This window comes from Drosophila navojoa, chromosome 5 (genome assembly GCF_054131105.1).
Source record: "Drosophila navojoa isolate 15081-1374.11 chromosome 5, UAZ_NAV_1.0, whole genome shotgun sequence".
NCBI classification, from domain to species: domain Eukaryota; kingdom Metazoa; phylum Arthropoda; class Insecta; order Diptera; family Drosophilidae; genus Drosophila; species Drosophila navojoa.
The window spans coordinates 9,465,532-9,493,192 of record NC_142893.1 but is presented as its reverse complement, the minus strand read 5'-3'; the positions used below and the strand labels follow the sequence as shown (position 1 = coordinate 9,493,192).

Sequence of the window (27,661 nt, the reverse complement as noted above, 5' to 3'; positions counted from 1 at the left end):
TGTGAGTGAATGCGTGTATGTGTGCAGCAGCAGCGGCTTTGTATGGCAAATGAATTCAAGCTCGGCAAACAAAAGAAAATGCAGCTTAAGTGAACTTCCTGCGTTCACAACAACAGCAACTAAAGCAACAACAACAACAACGAGTGGGAGGGAGGCGGTGCAGGCAACGCGACTTTAGCCAATTACCAAAACCAACAGCAACAGCAGCAACAACAACAACAACAACAAAGTGCAATGGCCGCCTCCACATCAACGCCACAAAATTACAAAGTGCCATCGACGAGCAAAATATCTGTGGATAAACTTTTACGCGTCGGCTACTACGAGCTGGAGAAAACGATAGGAAAGGGAAACTTTGCCGTTGTTAAGCTGGCCACAAACATTGTGACCAAGACAAAGGTGAGTTATGCTTCCAGACTATATTCAAGGCTTAATGTAATTAAAGGTAAAAGGAAATATTGGCGAAGATCTTGGTCCATATGAAGTCTACTATAATCCGATTTAACACTACATATATCTGGAATACGGAACTTTATTAAGAAAAAAAAAAAAAATTATTATATATGTAGATTATGAATAATCATCGATTGTCATATATAGTGTATCGATTCATATATCGATTGCACTCACGCATTTCGTTTTGCTTTCTCAATTCCTGCCGTTAGGCTGCGCATTTGGCTTAATCAAATTGATCTTAGTTATTATAATTCTTTTGTTGTTTTGTTTATTGCCGCGTAAATATGTGCGCATAGTATACCTAACTGTTTACCCAACCTATTTACACAACATATTTGTATTGGCTGATCGGCCAGTTGTGTTACTTCGATTTGCCATCCCTCTCGCCCACCTCTCTCTCTCTATTCTCAACGATATTTGTTTGCTTTATGTTTTTGCATACAATTGGCCTGAGAGCAACCGACGTCGCTGCTCGGTCGGTCTTAACTCTCAGATCAGATGATGCTAATTGAAACGCATTTAACTTCATGTCTGTCCCGCTCTGTCTTACCTTACCTCCCTCGCTCTTTGTCGTCTATCTCTAACGGGGAAGACACGATGGAGCCCTGTCTACACTCACACACAGACACACACGCACACACCTGTTATTGTCATTGTTATCCCTTTCTCTCTCTATCCTCTTTGGTCTCCCTACCTCTGTCTCTGTTTGCGGAAGCAATTAAGCTTTGTTTCGTTCTGTTTAAGATCATCTTGTTGATTTTTGTTCTTTCCTGCTCTCAAATGTAATTTGCATTTACAAATATTTTCGTGAATAATTTCCGTAAAAAGTTATCTCTTAAATGCATCTCTAAAGTGACTGGGATACTGTATTTAATTAGTATACGGCGTAATCGGTTGTGCGGACACTCGCACCTGTTCGTAAATGTGCTTGAAACACACATTTCGCTGGCCTTTGAAGTACCCTAGAGCATGCTGCTTTCAAAGGGTATATTTAAAAATCGAAATATACCATGACTCTACATAGAGCTAAAAATATTATATACAGGGTATTAGGAAGTCATGTCGAATTGAACTTAATATTGAAATATGTATACGAATAATAATATTCATATGCTATATACAAATATAATTTACAGGGTATATTGCTAGTCGTCCAAGTGCATGGCCCTTACCACTTGCGCTCTATCAGCTGAGCGACAGTTTCTCAACATTCTTTATAAATTCCGAATGCATTTTACAGCTGCTGCAGCTAGAAGTGATAATGAGTCACCTTCAGCTGGTTAACGGGGCGCTGCAGCGCGCTGTGGGCTGTGGGCTTAGGGCGAGCAGAGAGAGAGAGAGAGAGAGAGCTAGATATGTATATGTGCATTTGTATGTTTGTATTGAGTGAAACAACAAAGCGCACACAGCTGTCACAGTGGCTGTTAACTATATGCGAACGCTGATAATTTCGACTGCAACTGCGACAACAACAACAACAACAACAACAACAACAGCAACAATTGGAGCAACTGTAACAACTATAACAACAACAATAGTCGAATGCTCTTTAATAGTTTATCACAACAATGAGTGCAAATTTGTAGGCCAAACAGAAAAATGCCTCGTTTTATGCATAATTGACAACGAATGCGAATAATAGAGAATAGAATCGACAGCAGCGGCAGAAGAAGAAGACAAAGCAGCAGCAGAAGCAGAAGATAACTGTCAACAGACTATGTTGTGTGCTGAGTCTCCACACAAAAGTGTAGAGATTCATCCCACAACAGAATAAAAAGCACGTGCCTGTAATTCAAAATGGCGACTGGACTTGGATGAAGAAGAAAAGGGGGAAAATAAATACATACAAATAAAATGCAAAAAACAATTTACATATGACGCGCATATTTTATTAATTTCACTTGATTTCCATTTTCATTTGTTTTCGTTTCATTCTGTTTGCTTTTACAGTTCGTTATTTGTTGTTTTCCAATAAACTGATAACGGGGGGGAAAGAGTTAGGGCGAGTGCTGGACAGAGAGGGGCATATACAGCTGTTTGTCAATTTCAAGGTCCACTCACACTTACTTATCTTACTTAACATTCGCAATAGACGCGAAGACCCACGCGTGTGTGTGTGTGTGTGAGAGAGAGAATTGCAATGTATAAGTACATGACTTTGGCCATATTATCATTGCGGTCAATATTATTATTATTATTATAATTATTATTATTCTCATTGGCCATAGCTTTAGCTTATCGGCTAAGCGCATTTTGCTAATAATTATTGCTTTTATCAATGGGGCCTTTGTATACCTCATATGCAGGGACATTCTAGTACATGGTGTGTAAACAACATCCAGATAAGAATTTGAGTTTGTAAAGCTCAATTCATATATTCATAATATATCAATGTACAAAATGATATTGGATTTACCTTGAAGATATAAATAAGATAAATATAATATAATATAAATTTCATAGTAAAGAGCGAAATATTCAGTGAAGGGCTATTTAATCTGTTGTCACTCTTTAAGAACTTTTGTAAATAAACCGAAAATCCCCTGCTATAAAAGTCGTAATTAAAAACTAAAACAAATTAGAAACTTTTGCTTGCACTGAAAAGTTGAACAGCTTTATCAATTATAGAGCAAGATATCAATTTAATTAAGCCCTTTATTAATATGAATATTTTATATGCGCTTCCCTCTTTACCTCGTATTATTCCAAAATATATTGTACTTTGACTTAATATTTAGGGCTTCTGGGCCAACGAAATGCAAATCGTTGTCACGCCCTTTTTTATTTTTAATTGGCTTACCTTGTGCCTTGGCTGATTAATTGATTGATTGATTGATACTGATTGAACATGGTGAAATTTTAATTGAATTTATGGCGCGTGCAAGAATCGAGGCATTTGGCTGATTAACGCTCCAATTGTGCCAGGCTAGAACTAGATTTGCTGCTGGAAAATTTCGATTGGTTTTTGATTTTTAATTTTTTTTTATTGAAATTAAAAGAGTTTGTAGGTTTTGTGTAATTTTTTTTTAGAAATTAGATATTCAATATATTGGGGATTTATTGTGTAAAACTGTAAGAATTTTTGTTTATGAAGCAAGGCGAATGAGTAGAGCTGTATATGCCGCATTTCTCTCTCACTCTCTCTTGCTCGCTCTGTCTCTATCTCTCTCAATGTTCAATGAGTATATTGCAATCAGTTGTAGCCGACTGGAACGCTTTTACTAGTCTCATTTGGCATTTATTTTCTTTCGTCTTTTATTATTTGCGAACCCACGAACTCAGTAATATTATTATTTTTTTTTTATAATAATAATAATCGCGCTCCCGTTGCGCACTGAGGCAACTTTGATTGATCATTCGCTATGGCCAAATATTTAACTTGAGCTCACGCTGTCTGGCCACGGCATCGAGATCTCAAACTTGTTGCTGACCACTCGCAGATCTGCGCTGAAATATGTATGTATATATAGAAACAACATACATATGTACATATATCTATATATGTGTTGGTATATAAATATATATAATATATATGTATGTATATGTATTGGTATATATGTACATATATATGGCTTTACGACTCAGTCGCATGGCTGCCCAAATCGTTTAACAATTTTTATTTACTTTTTCATTAACTATTTCGCAGCTTTTGTTGTTGTTTTTTTTCGTTGCCTTCTTCATTTTTTTGCGTCTGTCTGGGGTTTTTTTTCTTGCGTTGTCTTTTATATTTGCTATCGCCATCGTAAAGCAGCAGACGAAATACCCTGTAAATAAAACTGGGATAAGAATGTGTTGAAAGTCGATTAAATCGTAGACAGAATTTAGTATATACTAGAATAGTTATTATTTATTTATATAACATATGAATTTGAATTGACTTGTGAAAACTCTCTCTCGCTCTCTCAATTAGCTCTCTCTTATATTTCTCTTGACAAGCTGACATTTAGTTGGGCATTTCCCTTTTATCACGTTCATAGGGTACTCATTTGGTTTAGCTATCATGTTTAGCTATCTAATTTATTGTTGATTCGCGCTTCAATTTGCTTTGCGTCTGCAACTTGCGGCTGACACACACACTCACACCTATACAACACACTCACACTTACACACACATTCGATAAACATTCGCATTCATATGATAACAGGCGCGTTATCAAAATACGCTTCCAGTCGTAAATTAACAACAACAACAACAACAGCAACAACAATGCTACGTAAACAACGCAACAATTTGCGAATCAATCACGTGCACAGCTACCTGATAATCTCGCTCTCTCGCTCACTCTCTCGAGGGTCCCTATACCTCATTGCCACTCTCTCTCTCTCTCACACTCGCTTACTGTCTGGGTTCCCTATTTGCACCTCTCTAGGTTCTCTATCTAGGTTCTTTATTTCCACCTCTCTCTCACTCCCTGAGGGCTCTCTTTCTCCCACTCTATAAGGTCTCACTCCCTCTCTCTTCCTGCCTATGCCTATCTCTCTCTAAAGTCCCAATCCTTCACGCTCTCACTCTCACTCTCCCTCACTCTCTCTCTCTCTCTAACTCTTTATCTCTCACTCTCAATTTAACCAAGCAAACCTCAATTATTTCAACACTTTCTATAAATGATTTATCGCCTTTCGCTTGATTAAATGTCAAAGCTCTGCTCTACGCATTAAATACCCATTTTATTGTCTGCACATACATACATATATGTGAATATATATATATATATATATTTCTATATAGCTACTGTCACTTGCCCTTACATTAAGTAGGCCAGAGTTATGAGAATTTGTATGAATCGATTTTCTCCAGCGTTTGGGGGAAATTGTTTAAAGTAAAGCCTATGTTAACCCACATAAAGTTTAGCGACCCTTGGCATAAAAACGCGACGCGCTAGGGTTAAATGAGAGCGCAAGTGAAAGAGTGCAAAAGAGAAAGAGAGAGAGAGAGCTAGTGAGGCAGCATCAATTGCAGCAGCCGCCGCAGCGGAGCAGAGAAAAAGTGGGCGTGTTTCAGCTATTGATTAAACACACAGCCAGGTGTAGCGTGGCGGGGTGGTTGGGCTGGCAACACACGTTTGATTACCGCGTGTAAACAGCAACAACAACAACAATAGCAACAATAACAATACCAGTTGCAAGGACTCGCCTGTGCATTGTGCAACATTTTGAGGCAGCCAGCAGGTCACATGTCGGCGAAGCGCATGGAACCCGATATGGAGGAGGAGGGGGCAAGTGCCACGCCGCCGTGCCAGAAGCAGAGAGCGCCCGTTAAGCCGCTGCGTGCCAAAAAGAAGCCAACGACCACGCCCACCAGCCTGTTGTGCGAACTGATGCGTCTGAAGGCGCAGCAAAAGTATCTCGAATGCAATCAAGTCAAGCTGAATGCCAACAATTTTCTCGATGACAACGACCCTGAGACGAATGAGGCGAACGACAACGACAACGACGACCACGACGGCCAGGAGGCGGGTGTCGCCGCCAAGGATAATGGCAATGGCGGCAAGGATAAAAAGCCCGGCAGTCGCCGGCCTTCGAGCGGCAATAAAGTCGCTGGCCTCATCAATGACATTGATCGACTCAAGCTGGAAATGGACGAGAAGCTGCGCAAGCATCATGCCGAGAAACGTGGCCAGCTGCAGGAGATGTGGCATTACATGAACACACTGAAGGAGGATGTCTTCCAGCCGGAGCGGCTCAGTCTGTACACGGTGAATGTGGTGCGAGAGCGCATCGTGGCGCTCAATGGCCAGCTGGAGCGATTGAGTGCCCAGAATGCCAAGGAGCTGGAGATGCTGCGGGAGGAGTACGCGAAAATGGAGCGGGAGAACGATTTCGTGTGGAAGGACAGCATTTGAGAATTGATGAGAATAACTTTTATATAATTATACACAATGTAAATAAAAAGAAGTTTGACTTGATTTTGAATCAAATGTTCATATGAACTAGTTCAATTACATAACCCAATATGTAGTATATTCATTATTGTTCAGTAAATACAACTCTACTAGTTCTAAATAAAAGTGCTCGTAGATTCATATGAACTAGTTCACTTTCAATATATGCTCCCTGATTCATTTGAACTAGCTCCATTAAGCTCTGTTGCTCATATGCCCCAACCATTATCTTATCATCCGATAACAATTGAAGTTCACTTTTGAACTAGTTCACTTTCAATATATGCTCCCTGATTCATTTGAACTAGCTCCATTAAGCTCTGTTGCTCATATGCCCCAACCATTATCATATCACCCGATAACAATTGAAGTTCACTTTTGAACTAGTTCACTTTCAATATATGCCGCCTGATTCATTTGAACTAGCTCCATTAATCTCTGTTGCTCAGTTGTCTCAATCATTATCTTATCATCCGATAACAATTGAAGTTCACTTTTGAACTAGTTCACATTCAATATATGCTTCCTGATTAATCTGAACTAGCTCCATTAATCTCTGTTGCTCAGTTGTCTCAATCATTATCTTATCAGTTGATCACAATTGAAGGAACTAGTTCACTTTTGAGCAGATTCACGTATGAACTGAGCTGCTTGACTCTTGCTAAAGCTCAAGCTGATTGCCCTTTTGATGGAGCCCATTGCCACATTGTAAATCTTCTTCCATTTTGCAAATGCAATTCAAGCGAGAGAACGCCTCAAATGTAAATTTATGTTTCAGCTTTTAAGTTAATTCAAATGCTAAATTGTGAACCGTGAACGACTCAAATGAGTCACAGCTTTGGCAATCAAAAGGAATTTACATTTTGTAATAGCATTTAGCATTCGCTTTTGTTACTGTTGTTGTTGCTGCTGCTGTTGCTGTTGTTGTTGTTGTAGTCCTCCAGCCTGTAAATCAATATGTGCGCCAAGGAGCGAACCTTTCTGCCTTGTGTTTGCCTTGGCTATATAATATTTTCCCTTCTTTATTTTGTGCTATGCCAAGCGAAGGATATCCAAATGTGACATTGTGGCTGTTGTTGCTGCTGTTGTTGTTACTGTTGTTGTTGCTGTTGCGCTTATTTTGAATGTCTCATTTAGTAGCGTTTGTTCTTAAGGTTCATCGCATTCGCGGCAAAAGGTCAGAACGGCACGTGGCAATGGCATTTCGCAACGGCAACGGCACAAAAATTTCGCCTTGTGTGCCCATCAGCAGCTGACAAAACAATTGTCCCAATGCAATTATTGTGTGGTACATCATTTGCAGTCTATCTAGAGAATGGGCCTAGCGACCCACTCTAAAATAACATATTTTATTAATCCAAAACTTTTAATTGACTTGACCTTTTAATTGTGAATGAATGTGCTGATAGTTTGCCATGTTTATATACATGTTTCTATAGTAGAGCTGTGTGTGCCTGTCTTGTGTAGCCTATGGCATTGTCTATCAATCAAAAATAGATCTTTCCATCAATGTTGCCCAAGTACAGAATTTGGCATATTATTGAGCAATGCAATGAATGCTATTCGGGATATTCCTATATTATTCCTAACTATCTATTTATTTATCTTACATATTTATATTTTCTTACATCATATATCTTTTATCATCTATCTGCTCTTCTCTCTATCCATCTAACTATTCAGAAATAGAAAAAAAATAACATTTAACTATATTTATTTAGTACATCAATTACGTGGCAAATGTGATTAGCAAACAGTTGCTTCACGCGCTTCGCAGCTTGGCATATGACATTGCGGAAAATATTACGCATACGCCAAGTGTTGCAGTGGCTAAGGCAGACAGCAGCAGCAACAAAATCTTTGATTTGAATTAAATATACTACATTTACTTATTGATTATCGACAAAGAATTGATTAGAGTGAGAGTAGACAGTGTCTAGAGGCGTATGCATTAATATATTACGCATACGCCATGTGGAATAAATTATAGATGCTGTTGTAAACGCTTTTTGTATTTTTTATTGTTTTATTTTTATTTATTTATATTCAATTATTGCACGCGGCAGAAGGCTCTGCTTAAGGCTTAATAGCAAAACGGCCACAAAACTCAATTTGTTTAAATGTTGAGGCAGCGGCGGCAACAGCAGCAACAACAACAACAAATTGGAAAACCGGTGTGCGGCTCATCATGATGATGTTGTTGTTGCTATAAGAGCAAGTGATCATGTACCTCGCTTGCTCTCCCACTCTCTCTCTCCCTCTCTCTCTCTCTCTCTCTCTCTCTTTCTTTCTCTGTGGTTTATTGCTCACTCTATCGTATACTCTCACTCACTCTACCATACGCTTGATTGTTAATTATTTCAGTTTTTTGTTAAATAATTATTGAAATGCTTGGCAGAAATACAAAAGCAAATAAACGGACAACGCGTTGTCTAAACTCTTGTGTAAAGAATGTTTTTTTTTTTTTAATTTTATTTTTTCATTATGACTCTGCTTCTGCTGTCTACCTTAAACCATACGCTGCTGCCGCTGCGCCCCTTGTCATCATCATAATGATAATGATCATAATGATAATCAGCATGGCAGCACCTCTCTTACTACAACCACACAGAATTTAACACTCGCGCCATCTTTGGCGTTGTCGTTGTCGTCGTCGTCGTGTTTGCTGTTGTTGTTGTTGTATTTGTTGTTGTTGTTGCTGCCAGTGTGGCTGCAGACAGTGCGCCACCTACCACCTGACCCCCAGCAACAAATGCGACCGTGCTATCCCAGCCGAGACACGTTTATCTCTTGCCTCTTTTTTCTTGATATACTCTTACGTAGGGTATGATGGTGATATCAGACATTTTGTAGAGTTTATAAAGAGGGTGCAGCATAATTAATACATATATATTTTTAATTTTGGTCTATATTTATGGTTGGTTTCTTTATCTATACTTTAAATTTTTAAAGTATTAAGTCATATATTTTTGTGGTTAAATATTATTTTAGCATACATTTATTTTTGGCATACTTTGAAATTTCCTAATACAATGAAATTTATGTTATACATACGTATTTAAACTTAATTGATTTATATTTAATTTTGTGGAATTTTGATCTTAAGAAAATAATAAAATATTTTAATAAAATAGAATAAAATTTATTGTAAAAAAAAATAATAATAATAATTTAATTATAAATAAAAAGAATTTAAATTTAATAGATTTGACGCTAGCTTTCATATTAAAATAATTTAAATTTAAATTATTTTTATTTGATAATAATTATTTATTATTAATATTTATTTATTTATCATATTTGGTATTTATTTATTTATCATATTTGGTATTTATTTATTTATTATATTTAATTTTAATAATTAATTTATCTAATAATAAAAATATACAAATAATTTAAATTTAATAGATTTTAAATTATTTCTTTTTTAATAGTAATTATTTATTATTAGTATTTATTTATTCATTATATTTAGTATTTATTTATTTATTATATTTAGTATTTATAATTAATTTATTTATTAATAAAAATATTAAAATAATTTAAATTTAATAGATTTGACGCTAGCTATCAAATTAAAATAATTTAAATTTAAATTATTTCTTTTTTAATAGTAATTATTTATTATTAGTATTTATTTATTTATTATATTTAGTATTTATTTATTTATTATATTCAGTATTTATTATATTTATTATTAATAATTTATTTATTTATTAATAAAAATATAAAAATAAATTAAATTTAATAGATTTGACGCTAGCTATCATATTAAAATAATTTAAATTTAAATTATTTTTATTTATATCATATATATATGCTCTATATACAAGAATTTATACAAATTAAAAACAAAATGATTAAATGATTTAACATAAAGTTACATGTATCATAAATGAATTTTATCTCATCAATTATTAAAAAATTAAGTACAAATACCCTGAAAGAGTATTGAATAGTCGTCATGTTGTGACTTGCTGTCACTTGCTCTGGTTACTGGGAGAGCAAGATTTTGTCAGCAGCAGCCCACACACAGATGGAATTTCTTGCTGTCTCTCGGTTCGCTCTTGTTTGTCAATCGTCGCATTCTCCTTTTCAGCTCGGTTCGTTCACCTTGTGGTACCAAGCCCAAAAAAAAAAAAAAAATAAAAAAATAAGAAACAACATCGCATATAAAATATTTTATTTTGCATTCATATCCGAATTATTGCTGTAGCTTTGACTGATGTGATCTGCTTTGTTTCCTACACTCTCGAAATTCCAGGTGGCCATCAAGATCATCGATAAGACATGCCTCAACGAGGAATACCTGAGCAAGACGTTTCGCGAGATATCGATACTGAAATCGCTGCGTCATCCGCACATAACACGCCTCTACGAGGTGATGGAATCACAGTCGATGATCTATCTGGTTACCGAATATGCGCCCAATGGCGAGATCTTCGACCATCTGGTGGCCAATGGACGGATGAAGGAGCCGGAGGCGGCGCGTGTCTTCACACAGCTCATCTCGGCGGTGCACTATTGTCATTTGCGTGGCGTGGTGCATCGGGATCTCAAGGCCGAGAACGTGCTGCTCGACAAGGACATGAATATAAAGGTGGGTACCAGCACTTGAACTATGTGACCTTGGATGATTTCTAATGCATCTTCTAAACCCTTACAGCTGGCTGACTTTGGCTTTAGCAACCACTATGAGGCGGGCAGTTTGCTGCGCACGTGGTGCGGCTCACCGCCGTATGCGGCGCCCGAGGTGTTTCAGGGTCTGGAGTACGACGGACCCAAGTCGGACATCTGGAGTTTGGGCGTAGTGCTCTATGCTCTCGTCTGCGGCGCCCTGCCCTTCGATGGCACGACCATATTGGAGCTGAAAAGCCGTGTGGTGCAGGGCAAATTCCGCATACCCTTCTTCATGTCGCAGGGTGAGTCGAAGAAGCTATAGCCAATATATAATCAGAGCCAATCGCTAATTGTCTGTCTGCCTCCACAGATTGTGAGCACCTGATTCGAAATATGCTCGTCGTCGAACCGGATCGTCGTTACACCATCAAACAGATCATCAAACATCGCTGGCTGAGCGACTGGCAGGCGGAGCTGCAGCAGGAGGAGCGTCTGGACGGGAATGCGCTGCCCTTTGGCACGGCTGGCCCGCCAATGCAGTCCAGCTCTTTGGGCAGCTCAACGACATCGCTTGCCGGTGGGGATGGCACGGAGGCTGCGGCGCCACCACAGCTGGATGCAGTGGTCATGACGCACATGCTGCAGCTGCCGGGCCTGACGGCCGACATGATTGCCCAGTCGGTGCACGAGCAGCGATTCGATAACATCTATGCCATATACAATCTGCTGCAGGATAAGCTGCTGCAGAGGCGACGCGAAAACCAAAGACTGCAGCATCATGCGAACCTTGCCTACTCCAGATCCCGCAAGACAAGCATCACCACGGGCGTTGTGGATCGCTCGGAGCCCGTTAAACAGGAATCTCTCGACCGGCTCAGTCCGCTGAGCAGCAATGTGAACGCGTCCAATACGGCGCTGGGCTTTGGCTGGTGTGCCGACGTCGGCGTCGATCTGGAGAAGTTCGGCGACTTTGAGCTGGAGTGTCTGGCGCGTGCCAATGAGGTGAGACTCGCATAACAATTGTGAGAGTTGCCAATCTCTAACGGTTTTCTCTTTTCCGCAGCCACCTGTCAATTCGCAGCACTTGAGCGCCACGGCGGGCGGCGTTGCGGGCGCCAATACACGTCGCCACACGGTCGGACCCGGCGACGTGGCCCACGAGCAGGCGCTGGCCAATCCCCAAATGCCGCCCATTGACTTCAAGTGTGCGCCGCAGTGCAACGAGACGGGCCAGGCGACGCTCTACTACCCGACTAATCTGCCCATGCTGCAGAATCAGCCGCTGCACAACTTGACCATCAAGGATCAGCATCTGCTCAAGCCGCCCGTGGTGATGGGTGCCAGTAAGCCTTGACGTCTGAATAGTATTTAAATAGATTATTAATCTCTGCTATTCTCTCTCTCTCTCTCTGATCAGGTTCGTTTGGACGACGCGCCTCGGATGGTGGCGCCAATCTACATATTTACTATCCGGCCGGCATTGCGGCGGGCAACAGCGGCGTGGCCGCAACTCCACAGCAAATGGACACCACGGGCTATTACATCAATGCCAATATGAATGCAGGGCCGGGCACGACGGAGCTCTCGCCGCTCGGTGAGCAGGCGGCGGGTCAGCTGCACTGCTGTCCGGAGAACAGCGGCGAGGAGTGCAGCGAGGAGATACAAAGGCAAAGCTCGAATCTTTGATCATGCTTCAAACTGAACTCAGCTAACTCCAACTCTCTCTCTATCTCTCTATAGATACATGCAAAAGCGTGGCTGTGTCAAGCGCCATACCGTCGGCTGCACCGAGGATCTGTCCGTCAGCCACAGTCCGGGCGAATGCATGGCGCACATGCAAGTGGGCCAGCCGGGTGCACAGCCGCCAACGCCCACCGGCAACGGGGCGGGCGGCGGTAATATGCGCACGCGACGCACGGGTCTGCTGACCGTTACGGAACGACCGCCAGGTAGGATTTATATACAAATATATATATATATATATAATAGGATTATACATATATTATTATTCTCTGTACTCTTCGGGTTGTTTAGGGGTTAGTTAATAGCTTAGTTAAGCATATAAATGTGGTGTAGACCTCATGAGGCTATAAATCAAACTGTTTAAGATCTTTACCCAAGGTTGTTGTCCTTTTATAAAGAGTTTCAAATGTCCAAAAGCAACAAAAAAATGTCAGAAATAGGAAGAAAGAATAAGAAGAAACTATTCGCAAAGAAAGTATAATCAATCAACAAGGGAAATATTCAAACAAGCTACAAAAATGAAGGAAATTTTTTATATTTCTAAGATAATAGTTTAACAATATAAAAGAAAGTAAAACAAATAATTTAGAAAAGTTTAAATTGCCTAAGAGGAATAAATAACGTTAAAGTAATAATAATAAATTTATCAACTTGAAATTGTCAACAAAATAATAATAAATTAATAGTGATGAAATAAAGGGAATAATTAAAATAGAATTATTAAAATATTTAGTAGGACTTTTAACAAAATATAGGAAATTTTTTGTTGCAATTTGTAGTTTATTTGGAATCAACTATTAAGCAAAATATATAAATAAATTCATCAAAACGTGCCCTATAAAAATGAATAAAGTAAATCATATAAGCCTTGGCTTAACGGGTTTACTCAAAATCCAAAGCTGCCTCGCTTGAGCCACGCCCTTAATTTAGTTTGCCTTAAGTTTTTTTCATATACATATATGCTTTCTAATAGCTTAAATTTCGCAAATAATTTCTTTAATTTAATAAATAATATTTTATTTAATTTTTATATATTTTTATTTCTTAAATTCTTTTTTTCCTCTTTTGTATTTCGTTTTATGATTTTTCGGATATATTTTGGTTAATTGGCTTGTGTGTAAATCGCTAAAAATAAATAAAAAAAAAAAAAACTGCCAATGCCTGCTGCACAACAACTGCAACAACAACAACAACAACTTGCCTAACAACAACAACAACAACAAACGATCAATCAACTGCCGCTGCTGCTGCTGCTGCTGCACGCTTAAAATCCTCCTCCCACCCCTCGCACACGCACCTACGCTCACCCGCTCCCATCTCACCTCAGTCATCTGCCCCGAGCTCATACGCGAAGTTGAATCTCGCATGAATCGCGACTATTTGCCGCCCACACTCAAATCGCTCAGCCAATCCCCGCCTGGCCTGGGCCTGGCCATGGCTGGCTCCGGTGCGCCGCATTCATTGCCATTGAGCATAGCGGGGGGCGGCGGCGGTGGTGTTGGTGTTGGCGGCGGCGTTGGTGGTGCTGGCGGCGGTGGCGGTGGCAGCAGCTCAGTGCCGCTCGTCGTGGCGCCCACAACGGCGGCGAACAATCGACGCGCCTATCGCGCCGCCCACTGTAAGCTGCCCACTGTGCAGGAGGGTGGTAAGTGGTCGAGCTCTATGAAGGCTGCTCGGCAAACGAAGCTCCATGAAAGTTCCATTTGGAGTTGTTACTAATTCAATTTCCATCTCTCTTCCTCTCTTTTCTTTTGTATTTGCTCTCTCGCTCTCAAATTGTAGGACGCTACAGTCCCGTGCGTCGCGCCTCGGAGGGTTCACGCTCGCAGTTCCAGGGGCCGCTGCAGGAATGCCAATCCCTGCAAAAAGGTATCGCACAGAGAAATTTTTTGGTTGCACCCAGTCCGCCGCTTTTAGAAAATTCGATCAGTCTGCCAGGTAAGCTAAAAACCCCAACCAGAGCTCGTTAGGAACAAACACAAGGAGAAGGAATTGCCCCCTCTCTCCCTCTCTCTCTCTCTTACTTTCTGCAACGGTCTCTCATTGCTCATTCTATTTTTGGCAGGCTCGCCCATACATGGCAAACCCACAAATTTGCAGCTGGCGCTGCGTCGCGGTCACGGTCACGACATCGAAGTGCCGCCGGAGGCCATTAAGAATCTGATGCCCGCCTTGGATCGTCTGGTGAAGGAGCAGCGGGTCAGCTTTGATATTGCCAAGAAGATAATCTCATCGAATGTGGTGCCCATCGATTTGGCGCCACAGCTCGGCCTGGCTGCGCATGCGGCGAGTGGTGCAGCCGTTAGCGGTGGCTACCTGGATCAGTCGCATCTGCACCACCAGCCGCAGCCCATGCACAGCTACAGTGTGTCGCCGCTGACGCTGCCGCACGGCCCCAATGCCTCGCTCACGTCCGCCAAGCAGATGTTCGGCCAGCCCATCTGCGGCTATCAGTATCAGACGACGGCGCCGCCGGCCCTGGGTGGTGCAGCGCTGTCGCTAACGCTGCCCTTGCAGCCACAGCCACAGCAGCAGCAGCAGCAGCAGCAGCTGGTGGGTCAGTTCAGCAGCATCAATCTGGGCGCCAGCAATTCGAACAGCAGCAGCGGCTGCCAGTCGCCCGTCTACAGCCAGGGCATGGCCAATAGCCTTAGCAATAGCAACAGCGGCAGCGGATTCAGCGGTAGCTGCTCACCCAATCCGAATCCGTATCTGCCCGGCACGGGCCCATTCAATCCCTGTGTGAATGTGAATGCGGCCGCTGCGTCCACTTCTCCGCTGCATCAGATCACCAAAGGCATCTCGGGCCTGAGCACGGGCGGTGGCTCCATCACGCGCGGCACCTCGGCGGCCAGCGAAGGCGCTGCCCAGCAACCGCTCGACTTGTCCATGGACGTCTGCAACATGGATCAGGCGGCCGACTATGCCGGGCCATCGAACTGGTTTATGCCCGCAGCAGCGTACTATGATCTGAAGCCGTTGAATCTGTCGCCCGCACAGCCGGTGCGCGTGGTGCCGACGCCGCCGGCATCGCCCAATCTGTGCATCATCCAGGAGGAGAACGGCAATGGCCAGATGTGCCATACCATCAGCACGGGCACGCCCTATGCGGGCTGCACGGGCGGCATAACGCCACAGATATGCCTAACGGATGTCCAAGGCAGTGAGATTACGCTCGTCGCGCTCTCCTCGGACAACAGCAGGGATAGCGAGGATTCACTGGAGCCGCACACGCCGATAATGTCGCTGCAGGTGAGATTCGATACTTAACGCCGATGAGTGTGGATTCCTGAAACTAAACCTTAAATTCTTACCCACCACAGGGTCTCATCATCACCGAGCCCAGTAGCGATATGCCATCCATAACGCGCGGCATTGGACGCAAGGCGAGCCTGGACTGTGAGCCGGTTGGCTCGAGTCATGCTGGCCATGCTGCCCAGAGCTCGGCACAGGCGGAGGCGCATAGGCGTGGCAGCGACAAGTCGCTGGGCTTCTCCGATGATTCGCTGAGCAACGACTCGAATAATCTGTCACCGTCCTGCCAGGAGCCCTCGGCCAGTTCGGGCTTCAAATCGGACTCACATTCCGAAATGGGCGATCACACGGAGTGTGGCCATCTGACGCCCGACTCCATGTGCGATTCGCGTCGCATGTCCGATGAGATGTGCTACGAAGTGCCGCTGCCACACGAGTGCTCCAATCTGGACTCCACACGCATTCTCGAGATGGTCAAGCAGACAATTGACTCGACGATGCCGCCCAAGGGATTTGTGCTGCACAAGGGCAGCATTAGCTCAGAGGACAGCGGCGCGGAGTCGCGGCACAGCAGCGCCTCGAATGCCTCCAGCGATGCGACGCCGCATGCCACAGCCAACAGCAGCAGCAGCAGCAGCAGCGCTAACCACAGCGCCAGCAACAGCAATGCGCCTGCCTCACACACGGCCGGCTATGCCGAGCCGACCACGAATCTGAGCCTGGAGTACTCTGGCGGGCTGCAGATCGAGCTGCAGGTGTGCGAGGGCCGGAGTCGGGATCATCATGGCGCTGCCAAGGGCATCAAACTGCGACGCATCTCGGGCGATCAGTTCGAGTATGGTAAAATATGCCAGCAGCTGATTAGTACCATAACCATGCAACAGGTGGCGGGCTAAGGCTAAGCGAATGTGTGTCTCTATGTGTGTGTGTGTGTGTATCTCTGTATCTGTATCTCTGTGTGTCCTGTAGTTTAGAGAAACCAAACGTAATTGACTCGCCTTGCCTATTAACTCTGCGTAGCTGTGATTCAAGCCGATTTGTACATAGAAGAGTGCATAATTAAATGTGTAAAGTGTAACTAAATGTCCATGTGTAACTGGTTTCTGCATCTGTGTGTGTGTGCGTGTCCATCAGAAGAGAAGAACAAATACACTACTATAAGCAATCGAGAAACGAGAAAATGATAGATCAACAAAAATGTGTCCTTGTTCAGTTTTTATTAATTTTGTTATTGTTATTGGAAATTGTTGACGATTATGTTTATTAGATCTGTTCCTCAAATAACTTTGTAACTTTAATCAAAATTTTTAATTATCAATTTGCATAATAATGTTAACTATTTAGATAAATTAATTATGCATTTTTTCGAATTTTTATAGCTCCGATTTTAGCTGTATATACGATATATGATAATGCACGTTAGGCCTAAAATAACCAACTATACATATACACACACACATACATATAGCCAAGCAGGCAGGTTTTTATTTCCAACTTGAGCTATATATATATATAATTTAATATTTTTTGGAATAACTCAAAAGAAAACGATTTAAATGCATTCCAGTAGCTAAATTTTTCATACATTTTCTGACGTTCTAGTGGTATATACATTTAAATAATTAAATATGTAACGTATTGTAGCAAATAGTTAAGGCTAATATATATATATACATCTAATTTTCAATTCTGTGCAATCCAATATGGCAAATGTGTATAGCGCTAACGATTCTGCACAATTTCAATTTCAAACAAACCACTTTACTATATAAATGATAATGAGATGATAAAAGGTAATTTCTGTAGTTAGAATGCAGTTTTTGCTCCGATATTCGTAAGCATTATATGTGTAAGCCTCTTTGATTCCGTAACATTTTAGAAGTTTATGTATTTAGTAAAACTTTGTTCGTTTGTTAAATGGTTAGTAATGGCGCCTTCGATATGCGTTCAAATTGAATTAAACACAAATTGAGAAATCTATTATTAAAAGACTGCTGTGATTTTAAATATAATTAACTATTTAGTTCAGAAAACAAAATACAAGAAATCCAACAAATAAACAAGAACTTAGCTATACATATGATTACATAATAATTAATTCAACTTTATCTTAAATAAATTACCAACTCTCCAAACAATAAATTACTAAATGTACAATTTATTTAACTTTAATTGGTTTTAAAGCTTTAAACATCTGATTTGAAAACGCGCGCACTTTACACTTGTTGCGCCATCTGGCGGCTTATAAATAGTTTGGTCTGTCAAAGAGAGCTGCATTTTACAGCACATATCGATAGCGTTGCATGCTCATCGATAGTAAAAAAAGAAGAAGCAGATTGTTTTGATGCTTAATTTGTAATATTGTGCGAATTGTGTTTGTTATTGACGCTTTTAATGGAATAATCAATACGAAAATGATTTGCCGTCTGTGCCTGAATAGCGCCAACGACACAATTCAAATATTTGAAGGCGTCGGCTTGTCCCTGAATGTTGCCACAGTGCTGGCCAAATATTTCTGGTTCGAGGTAAACTATTTGTATAAAAAAATATTTCAATTTCGAAATTGTAAACAAAGCTCATTAATAAATAGCCAAAATGTGATGATCCCATATCGACGGACATCTGCGTGGGCTGCTGGACGCGCGTCAGCGATTTTAATGAGTTTTACGCAAGTGTGGAGAAGGCGCACCGCCTGCTCACTGAAAGGTTCTCAGTGAAGGTGGGCGAGCAGTCGGAGAGAGAGGAGAAACTCAATCCACGGAGCAACAATGGCGACCAGAAGCAGGAAGAGCAAGAGAAGCAAGAGGATTCGAAAGATTTTCTCATGCACAGCGAATGCGCTGCCGATGCCGACGTCGAAGACGATTTGGCAAATGACGAACAAATGCCAGCGGTGGAGGCTTTATATGCGAGTGGAAACGAGAGCGATGCAGCTGCATCGTTTAGCAATGAGCAGTTTCTGAACGATGTGCTGGCCCAGCAGGGAGAACCAGCTGGCGATGGCAATGGCGAAGCCGAGGCTGATGCGGCAGAAGTGCCGAGCACAGAAACAGTGCCGCAAGAACGTCGTGAAACCCGCTCCACACGCTCCAAGAGCAAAGCCCAAGTGACAGAAGCTGCTACTGCTGCAGCAGCTGCTGCTGCTGCGGCTACTGCAGCGGAGCAGTCGACGCCTGCGAAACGTCGTGGCCGATCGAAAGCCGAAAAAGCGAGCCCCAATGCCGTGGAGGAATCGCCGAAGAACAAACGCTATGTGGATTATAAGAAATCGATGCTGGAAATTGATGAGAAAATCGCCCAACATATGCGCCTCACCTGCAGCATTTGCCACGAGGGCCAGGAGACATTCCTGACGCTCTGCAAGCACATGATGATGGTGCATCATCGCAAGGGCTATGCCGTCTGCTGCAACAAGAAGTTCTACAAACGTTCCTTTCTCACCGATCACATCGATCGCCACTCAAATCCCGAGAAATTCAAGTGAGTGGTAAACTCGACAATATCGTCCAAATAAAAAAAATACAAAGACTTTGTTTTACATTAAGCTAATACACGATTTTATGTTTTAGATGCGAGCTGTGCGATCGCACCTTTGCGGATAAACAATGTCTGCGCAATCACGAGCTGCTGAAGCACCAGCCGGACGAGCAAAAGAAATTCATGTGCGAGCACTGTCCGAAGCGCTATACGAAGCAGTATTTGCTGGATCAGCATAGGATCATACACAAGGAGCGCAACGTGCCATGCGACATATGCGAGAGGCGGTGAGCGCACAAAAATGTGACGTAGCTGACAATTGTGACAGCTTCCGTTTGATTAGCTCTAAGGGCGGGCGCTGCCGGCGCGGATAATCCCTTTGCTTTGTTGTAGTTTAGATGTTGATTGTGAGCTAAACTCTTTGCCCCTATGGTCCACATCTTTCTTTTCTCATTCTGCTCAATTCTACTCAACTAAGCTCACTCATTCTCGCCTTTCCTCTTCTCCTTCCAGTTTCCCCAACATGTCGATGCTGTGCACCCACGTCAAGATGGTTCACGGCAACTATGGCATCATGTGCGACATTTGCGCCCAGGTCATTCGCGGTCGTGCCGCCTTTCAGCGGCATCAGCTGGAGCATGCTGGCATCACGGAGCCGAAGGTGCAGTGCGACATCTGTGGCTCGTGGCACAAGAATAAGTATAGCCTAAAGAAACATGTGCGCCGGCACAACGGCTCCTCGGAGGAATGCACCTGCAACATTTGCGGCAAGGTCTCGCCCAATCGCAGCGCCATGCTCAGCCATCAGCGCTATGTGCACAATGCGGATCGTGTGCATGGCTGCAGCGTGTGCAAGAAGAAATTCAAGAAGGCCATCAATCTCAAGGAGCACATGGCCACGCACACGGGCGAGGTGCTCTACAAGTGTCCGCATTGCCCCAAGACCTTCAATTCGAATGCGAACAAGCATTCGCATCGCAAGAAGAGCCATCCCAAGGAGTTTGAGGAGGCGCGCAAAGCGCGCATACAAAATCGCATGGGCGACACGGCAAAGAGTCAGACGACGAGCATGATAACCATAACGACGGACGCCAGCGATGGCCAGCTGGAGACGCACAATATACTGGTGACAACCACCTCGTCACAGCCAGCGGACGAGGACGAGGACTACAAGGGCGAGGACATTGAGTACATGCTCACCCTGAGTCCACAGCCAGCGGAGTAACTTATAAATGTTGTTTTTTTTTTTTTTTGCTTATGGTAAACATAAATCTAAATATATATATTATGAAATATATATATGTATTATGTATAATTTAGTTTATATATTTGTAAATAGAATCCTTAAGCTAGCAGCGATTGACAGAAAGAGAAATAGACAAAGCCGGGAATGTTGTTGCATTGAGATGTGCTTGGAATTTCTTGCAGTGTACTAACCACGCTCGCAAATGATCTCCACGGCATTCGGCTCCATGAGCACAGACTCCAAGCACCGATGCACGGCCGAGCCCAGAATCTCGTCCAGCAAAAAGTTAACCAAGCTGTGAAGCAGAATAAATGTTTAATTAGTTTATTGATTAGATTATAAATATATTTCACTCACTTCTCATCGCTGACGAAGCGCCAGAGATTCATTTGCAAATAGTGCGCATCCACCTGGATTTGCTGCAGGCCAAATTTACTAAAGGTGCGCAGGCGCACGCACTCCAGCAGCGTCTGTAGAGGAATAGGGCAAGGATTATAAATAAACCAAAAGAGATGCATTAATGGAGTCGACGCACCTTGAGTCCAATTTTAATGATGCCCATGACAATGGAAGCCTTGCTGAACTCCACCGAGGTAAAGATGTCCACGCGCTCGGAGAACAAACGATGTATATTGGACACATAGCTGGACTCTAGCTGCGAGGGTGTATAATTCGACCAATTGGAGCGATATTGCGGCTTCGATGCATTGAAGTTGCTGAAGTAGGTCTTCCTGCTGGAGTCGCTGCTGGCCGTGGTGCGGAAGCCCGCATTGCCCGCATTGCTCTCGTAGAGGCTGGCCAGCACCGTCTCGATGCTGCCGAGCTCCTCGACGACGCGCTTCATGACGGCGCGCACCGAGCGCGGCTCCAGGCAGTTGAGCCAATCGCGCGTCTCCACGCTCTTGCGCAGCATTTGGGAGATATTTGTGCCCTGCAGCCGCACATAGGAATCGAGCAGGGATTGGGCTGTCTCGCGCATCTCGGCGCATATCTCTGTTTCGTGCGTGAGCGTGGCGCTGTTCTCCGAATCAATTTCATAGAGATCATCGACTAGAGTAATCTGGGAAAGGAGCAATGAATGAACATGAATTTAAGGTAAAGTTTTTTAGGCATTTGCCCTACCAGCATGTGCACGCCCTGCTGCTCCAGCTCGAGGCACGTCTTGGACAGCACCAGCAGCAGGTTGGGCGGACTGGAGCTGGAGACATCCGCAAAGCCGGACATCACCTTTGAGATGTGGCGCAGGAAACCAATCAGCAGATGCTCTCGGATTCCCTCCACGCACAGTGCGCCCTTATTTTCCGCTTTGATATTGAAGGACCAGTCGGTGCGCAGAAAGATCATCAAATCCTGCAGCACGCCCTTGATCTTCTCCACCATGGCCACGTACAGATTGTTAATGAGCTCGCTCAGATTCACATCACTCTTGGCGGAGACCAGGGACAATCGCACAGCGCTCAGACTGTCTGCAAAGTGATCCTTTAAGCTCTTGCCATGGGCATCGCACAGCTGATGGGCAGCTCCGATGATGATGTCCAGCGTGTTCCGCTGCACCTGCAAGCCGCGGCAGATGTTGCGCATGGCCTGCAGCCGACGATGCAGTCGATCCAGTGCGCGCAGCATCACCTGCGTGTCCCCATAGCCAATGTCCGATTCGACGCGATCCTGAACCAAGGTCAAGTACTTGTCAATGTTCTCATTGAGAAAGACGTTCAGCGCATTCAAGGCGTTCTCCTGGAAGTCGTCGCTAGAGGACGGAGAAGATGTGAATGGGAGATATATATAACTGATCTCTATATAGCTGATAGTTACCGCTCCTGCTCGTAGTGCTTGGCCACAAACATATCGAAATAGGAGGTGACCACCAGCGCCAAATCGTTGAGGAAGCCATCAATGCCCATGTCCACAAATTCCAGCATATCCCGTTCCGTCTGATCCTGCAGCATTACAATCTGCTCGTGAAGTCGCTTGCTGGCGCATCTCAACATCTCGCTGGCCAGGTCGCAGGTCTTCTCGTCCAGCTGCAGCAGCAATTCGCCAATTTCGGTCAACGACTGGGCCGTATTGCCGGCACTCTGAAAGTCCAGACGCAGACGCTCCTTCAGCTCCTCCATGATGGCATCGCAGTCGCGTTTGATGCCATCGAACGAGGGCTGTCGCCCATACTGGGCGAACACCTTCTGGGCATGCAAGTAATCCTGCACAGCCTGGGCATAGTTCTGCTCCTCGATCAGTGACTTCAGCTTGGCTGGCAGCGTTGAGAGGAACTGCAGGCGCTTCAGCAGCGAATGCTTCTCGGAGAGGCGACAGAGCTGCGAGCGTGTGCCTTGGAGAGTGCCCGTAATCTGTTCACTGAATGTGGTTATCGATTGCATCTTATTCATCAGCAGATTCACATCCGTTTCCATCTGCTTGAAGTCATCTTTCATTTTGCGTATCGTGTCCGTGGCAGAGATGAATTTGTTGTAGTTCTCGTAGACGAGCGTCTGCATGTCCGAGTGCAACGTCTGAGTGTCTTTGACGACGGCGGCCTCTGTGTCCATGATCTGCTTGAGTGAGCATTCCTTGAGCAGCTTCTCCAAATATCGATCGGCATCGAAGCTGGGGCTATCCATATCAAAGGGATTTTCTTTCTCATCCATTGTAGAGCAACTTTCGCATATAAACTTGATTCTTATTCATCTAAAAACAAAAACCATATGTTTCTGTTAAGCAAAAATTTAACATACTGTTAAGCAATTATTAACAGCTGCCAATCGGCTATCGATTACACAGTCACCGTCGTGTTTTATAGCGTTTAAATTTTAATTTGTCAAGAGTATTTATTGCAACAAGAGTCAATAATTGGTCAGGTAAATCTGTTAACACCTTTTTAAAACTGTAAGCGCGTTAATTATGTTTATTCATGTGGATGTGCCATGGTTGGTTGAATAACATATCGTGTATCCAACATAAAACGAGCGCCCCATTTGAAAGATTTTTTTCCATATATTTCTCATTAAATATTTGTAAGCCGAATAACTGTAGACAACTATGTTTATGAAACATAAATAATGCACTGATTATTTCAATAATTACATTTGACGCATTGACTATAGATTAAAGCTGTTTAGCTATATAATTAATATTTGAACTGATAAGCCGAATTCCATTATCTCTATAATTGTGAGCTGGGCCAGGTTTTTCCCTACATTCTGTAAATATACTCTCAATGGAAAGCATCGTTAAAATTGTAGTGCTCGCTGCTTGGGCACTGGCTGCGTCTATTTGCAACGTTGCTGCGGGTAATTTAAGTGCAATTGACTATTTATATGTATATATTCATAGTATTTTTATCTGTGTAGATTGCGTGACTGATCCCGAGACAATGTTGTGCATTTTGGATCCAAATCAAGGCTAAAAAGAAATAAGCTTTGATGCAAAATGTTAAAATAAACATAATGCATATTTGAAATTTAAATTTCTGGTGTGGAACTTATGTTAAATGTGTGGATGTCATATCGATAATATATCGAACTGTTGCTATAAAAGTCCTAGAGCGCGCATTGTAGGCGATTTTGAAAATTGCCAATGTGAAATAAACTTAAAATGTAATTCTTTAATGGGTACATAAATGAATACAAGAAGAAAGTTAAATGGGTTATTTTTCGATATTCTATGAGTCAATAAGAACTATAGCTGTAACATATTATAAATCTATATTGACCTGTAGATTAAAGTCTGACTCAAGCTCTTCTTATCTGCTTGAAACGTTTGGGCAGCTAGCATTGAGTGTTTCTTTATAATTCTTATAGATTTTTGTTTTCTTTCTGTGATTTTGCCGAGGCTTAGAGCTCAATTGCATTAGCTAATTCATGGAAAGGTCAAAGCTGATCGAATTTGACAGGGATTTAGTCGAAGACCTACGCCAATTGCTAATAGATAAATAAATCAACAAACCAGCCGCAATAAGCTACTCATTGAGCTCATCGCCTGCAAAGTTTGAGTTCTTTTTTGTGTGGGCTCTAAATCGCATTATTCGCCCACATTTGGACCCACGCCCACGCTTTGGCCATCTCTGTCCGGCCGGCTCGTGCATCATGTGCGATTGTTCGGCCACTTGTAGCCAATGGACGCAGCTGTCGTTATAGTGGCTGTTGTTATTGTTTTTGTTGCTTTCAGCTCTTGGGCATGTCGAGATGAATGAATAAACATGAAGAAGTTTTCCACTTTCCGCAGCCGAGGCAGATATGTCCAAAAGTTAAAGTAAAAGTAAAAGTAAAAGTTTTTTGTGCCGTATCTCATTCGTAACGGCTGCCACATCTGCCACGGCTGCTGCCACTGGCCACGGCTGTTGTTGTTGTTGTTGCTTTTGGCTCATTTCAAATACATTAATATTTTTACCTTTGTGCAAAAGTTTTTGGCCAAAAATTGTGCAAATCACGCAGCCTCGTTTCTTGCTGCAAGCTGAGCCCTTGCATAGCTGCAGGCATAAAATACAAACACACACACACTCACTTACACCCACACACACCTACACTCACACAGGCATAGCAAATCTCACAAGGTTTACATTCATCAAACAGAAAATTGAATTTACGTAAGCCAAACGAATGTCAAAGAAATAAGTAAAATAACAGCGCCCACCCAAGTCAAGCAGGAGGCGTGGCTGCTGTAGGTATGTAGTTGCTGTGTGTGTGTGTGTGTATAGAACGTGTCAAGGTCAGGTTACACTTACCGCCATTGTCGACTTTTGTCTTCCCGACCAACGCCAAATATTTTCCCTCCCCAAAAGAAGAAGACAAAAAGTAAAATTCTCGCGCAACAGGAACAACTTGTTCATGTGTGCACGTGTGTGTGTGTGTGTGTGTGTGTGTGTGTGGGATGAGCGTGTGCGTGTTGTTAAAGTGCGGCAAGTCGTTAAATGAATTTCAGTGCTGCATTGAGTACACTTAGAGAGTAGCGGAACCAAGTGGATGAGCACTGCGCGCATTTTGAGCTGACGCGAGGGTCGCTCGAGTAGTTGACCAAATGTGCGAAAATAATTAAAGTGTGAGAAATTGGAATTGTAGGGCTGTTGTTGGAAATTTTAGGTAATAATCAGGGTGAAAAATATAGAAGATAAGACTAATAAGATAAGATAATAAGTAACTTGTTAAATAGGTTATAGAAAAGGGTAGTAAATGGAGAGTAGAGTAAACCCTTAATGTGATTACTATATGAGTTAAAACAAAGAGTAAAATTCGGAAAAACAAGGAGTAGAGTTCGGAATTGCGTAAGGTATAAAATATTATAGGGCATGTGAATGAGTAGTACGATATTTAGCAGAGTAAAGAACGTTCCGTAGAGAGGGATACAGTAGACATTTTATCTACTCTATTCCGTTCTTCTTCCTTCACTATTGTAGGTATATGGCTGACATTAAATGCTGAGTAAAGTAGTAAGAGTAAAGTAGTAAAGTAAAGGGAGGGAAATGGATAGAGCATATTTCAAGGATTAGAATCGAGCATGATGTAAGCTAGTAAGTGAGCTAATATATAAAGGCATAGGGAATAGAAAAATCTGAGCTAGAAGACTGTATTGTGTTGGGTATAAAACAGAGAGATTATATTAGAGAGCTTAGAAGAATGTAACCATACACAAATGACTCTCTCTCTCTTTTTCTTTCTCATTCTCCTTAATTTTCCCTCATTACAACCAAACTCAACTGTAAATCATAGTAATTTCATTAGCTACCCTCGCTGCGTTGTTCATTTTAATGGATTATATACAGAAAATTGGACGCTTGTCGAGGATTACAGGCAAGTGGCGCAGTCAAGTGTCCGCTGTCCTCTGTCCTCTGTATGTGGACAGCAAATGAAAGCCAAACAAGTTGACGTTCCATGACATAACTGTAAATTACGCAGCGCAACAAACACTAACACAAATACACACACACAGAGACAATTTCTCTGGCTTAGCAAGTGCGAACAGTTTTATCAGCTGCGGTAAGAGAAATGCAAAATGCGCTCGGCATCTTTGCTCGTAAATCGTGCAAGCTGAGTGCTTCCGCCGCCAGGCGCTAGGTGGCGCTTTAATGACACTAAACTATGCACGATAGCAGCAGCTGCGTCGGCGGGCAAACAAGCATCAGCCTGGCGCTGACAATGCAAATGCAGCGCAATTTCGGCAGCTGCCTGCCGCGCCCTGCCTCCCCCTCCGGTTGCTGCCCCCCGGTTGCTGCCCCCTGCCTGCACTTAAGCAGCATCCTTACACAGCTCAAACGAAAATTGTGTCAGCAAAAGGTGTGGGCGGGCGACAGGTGAGCGAGCGGCTGGGCTTCAATGGTTTCTATTTTTTATTTTCGTCTGTCAATTTTGGTGTGTGCTGCCCTTTGGCAGTGTGCGGGCCACGTGGGCGTGGCAGAGGGCTTTTAAGGTTAGCGGGTCACGTGCTCTTCAGCCAAGACAGAGCTATCTATTTATATATACACACACACATACATACATATCTCTATATTTGTGTGTGTGTGTGTGTCGCATTCCTTGGCGTAAAATCTGTGCCGCATCTTTTGCAAAGCAGCCAATTGAATTGAAATGAAGTCATGCGGCCGTGACACAGCGTCCCAAATGCTTTGCCATAAATCAGGCATCAAAATTGACATTAATGTTGAACAACCCCACCATGCCAGGACAGGTTGGGGGCAACCAGCAGCCAGCAGCGTCTTGGATTCAATTCACGCTGGCTGCCTGTCGAGGTGTCTCTCCGTCTGTCCAGGCCAGGAGTCGCTGCGTGTCGCTGTGCATTCGATCACGCATGGAATATTTAAGAGACAATCTCCTCTTGCCATTGCCACGCCCACGCCCACGCCCACTTGTGTATCTAACGCCATCGCGCCACGTAGCAAATGCAAAGCAAACACCGCGAAATGCCAGCCGACAAGCTGATTGCCTAATCTCTAAAAAAACACACCGAATTTCGCTTAAAGCACTGCACATCTATAACTGTACACTGCAACAAATAG

The 27,661-nt window shown here is 43.0% G+C and overlaps 4 protein-coding genes and 1 long non-coding RNA gene across 6 annotated transcripts; 4 read left to right on the top strand and 1 right to left on the bottom strand.

Moving 5' to 3' along the window:
- The first annotated feature begins 209 nt into the window (after positions 1-209).
- Positions 210-18,098, top strand: Sik3 (Salt-inducible kinase 3). Of its 2 annotated transcripts, XM_089260852.1 has the most exons (11): positions 210-399; positions 10,603-10,938; positions 11,005-11,260; positions 11,329-11,960; positions 12,022-12,301; positions 12,376-12,625; positions 12,699-12,907; positions 14,029-14,346; positions 14,484-14,639; positions 14,767-15,953; positions 16,025-18,098. In XM_089260852.1, exons 1-11 carry the CDS (start codon positions 235-237, stop codon positions 16,850-16,852), a joined length of 4,617 nt encoding a protein of 1,538 aa, XP_089116978.1. In that variant the 5' UTR covers positions 210-234; the 3' UTR covers positions 16,853-18,098. The 2 variants fall into 2 exon arrangements, with proteins under 2 accessions (XP_089116978.1, XP_017960836.1); XM_018105347.3 differs by lacking the exon at positions 14,029-14,346.
- Positions 5,172-6,374, top strand: LOC108654210 (uncharacterized). The gene has a single exon (XM_018105354.3). It carries the CDS (start codon positions 5,631-5,633, stop codon positions 6,297-6,299), a length of 669 nt encoding a protein of 222 aa, XP_017960843.1. The 5' UTR covers positions 5,172-5,630; the 3' UTR covers positions 6,300-6,374.
- A 153-nt stretch (positions 18,099-18,251) lies between the features above and the next one.
- Positions 18,252-21,015, top strand: LOC108654206 (transcription factor grauzone). The gene is made up of 4 exons (XM_018105349.3): positions 18,252-18,481; positions 18,547-19,436; positions 19,526-19,720; positions 19,947-21,015. Exons 1-4 carry the CDS (start codon positions 18,371-18,373, stop codon positions 20,656-20,658), a joined length of 1,908 nt encoding a protein of 635 aa, XP_017960838.1. The 5' UTR covers positions 18,252-18,370; the 3' UTR covers positions 20,659-21,015.
- Positions 20,731-23,475, bottom strand: Vps51 (vacuolar protein sorting 51). The gene is made up of 5 exons (XM_018105348.3): positions 22,492-23,475; positions 21,802-22,426; positions 21,215-21,739; positions 21,037-21,149; positions 20,731-20,974 (listed from the first exon to the last, which is right to left on the bottom strand). The coding sequence occupies exons 1-5, from the start codon at positions 23,319-23,321 to the stop codon at positions 20,866-20,868; spliced, it is 2,202 nt and encodes a 733-aa protein (XP_017960837.1). The 5' UTR covers positions 23,322-23,475; the 3' UTR covers positions 20,731-20,865.
- Positions 23,476-23,523: 48 nt separating this feature from the next.
- Positions 23,524-24,309, top strand: LOC149091018 (uncharacterized). Its single transcript, XR_016196911.1, has 2 exons — positions 23,524-23,963; positions 24,024-24,309. It is a non-coding gene; the product is annotated as an uncharacterized LOC149091018 (long non-coding RNA).
- The last annotated feature ends 3,352 nt before the right edge of the window (positions 24,310-27,661 follow it).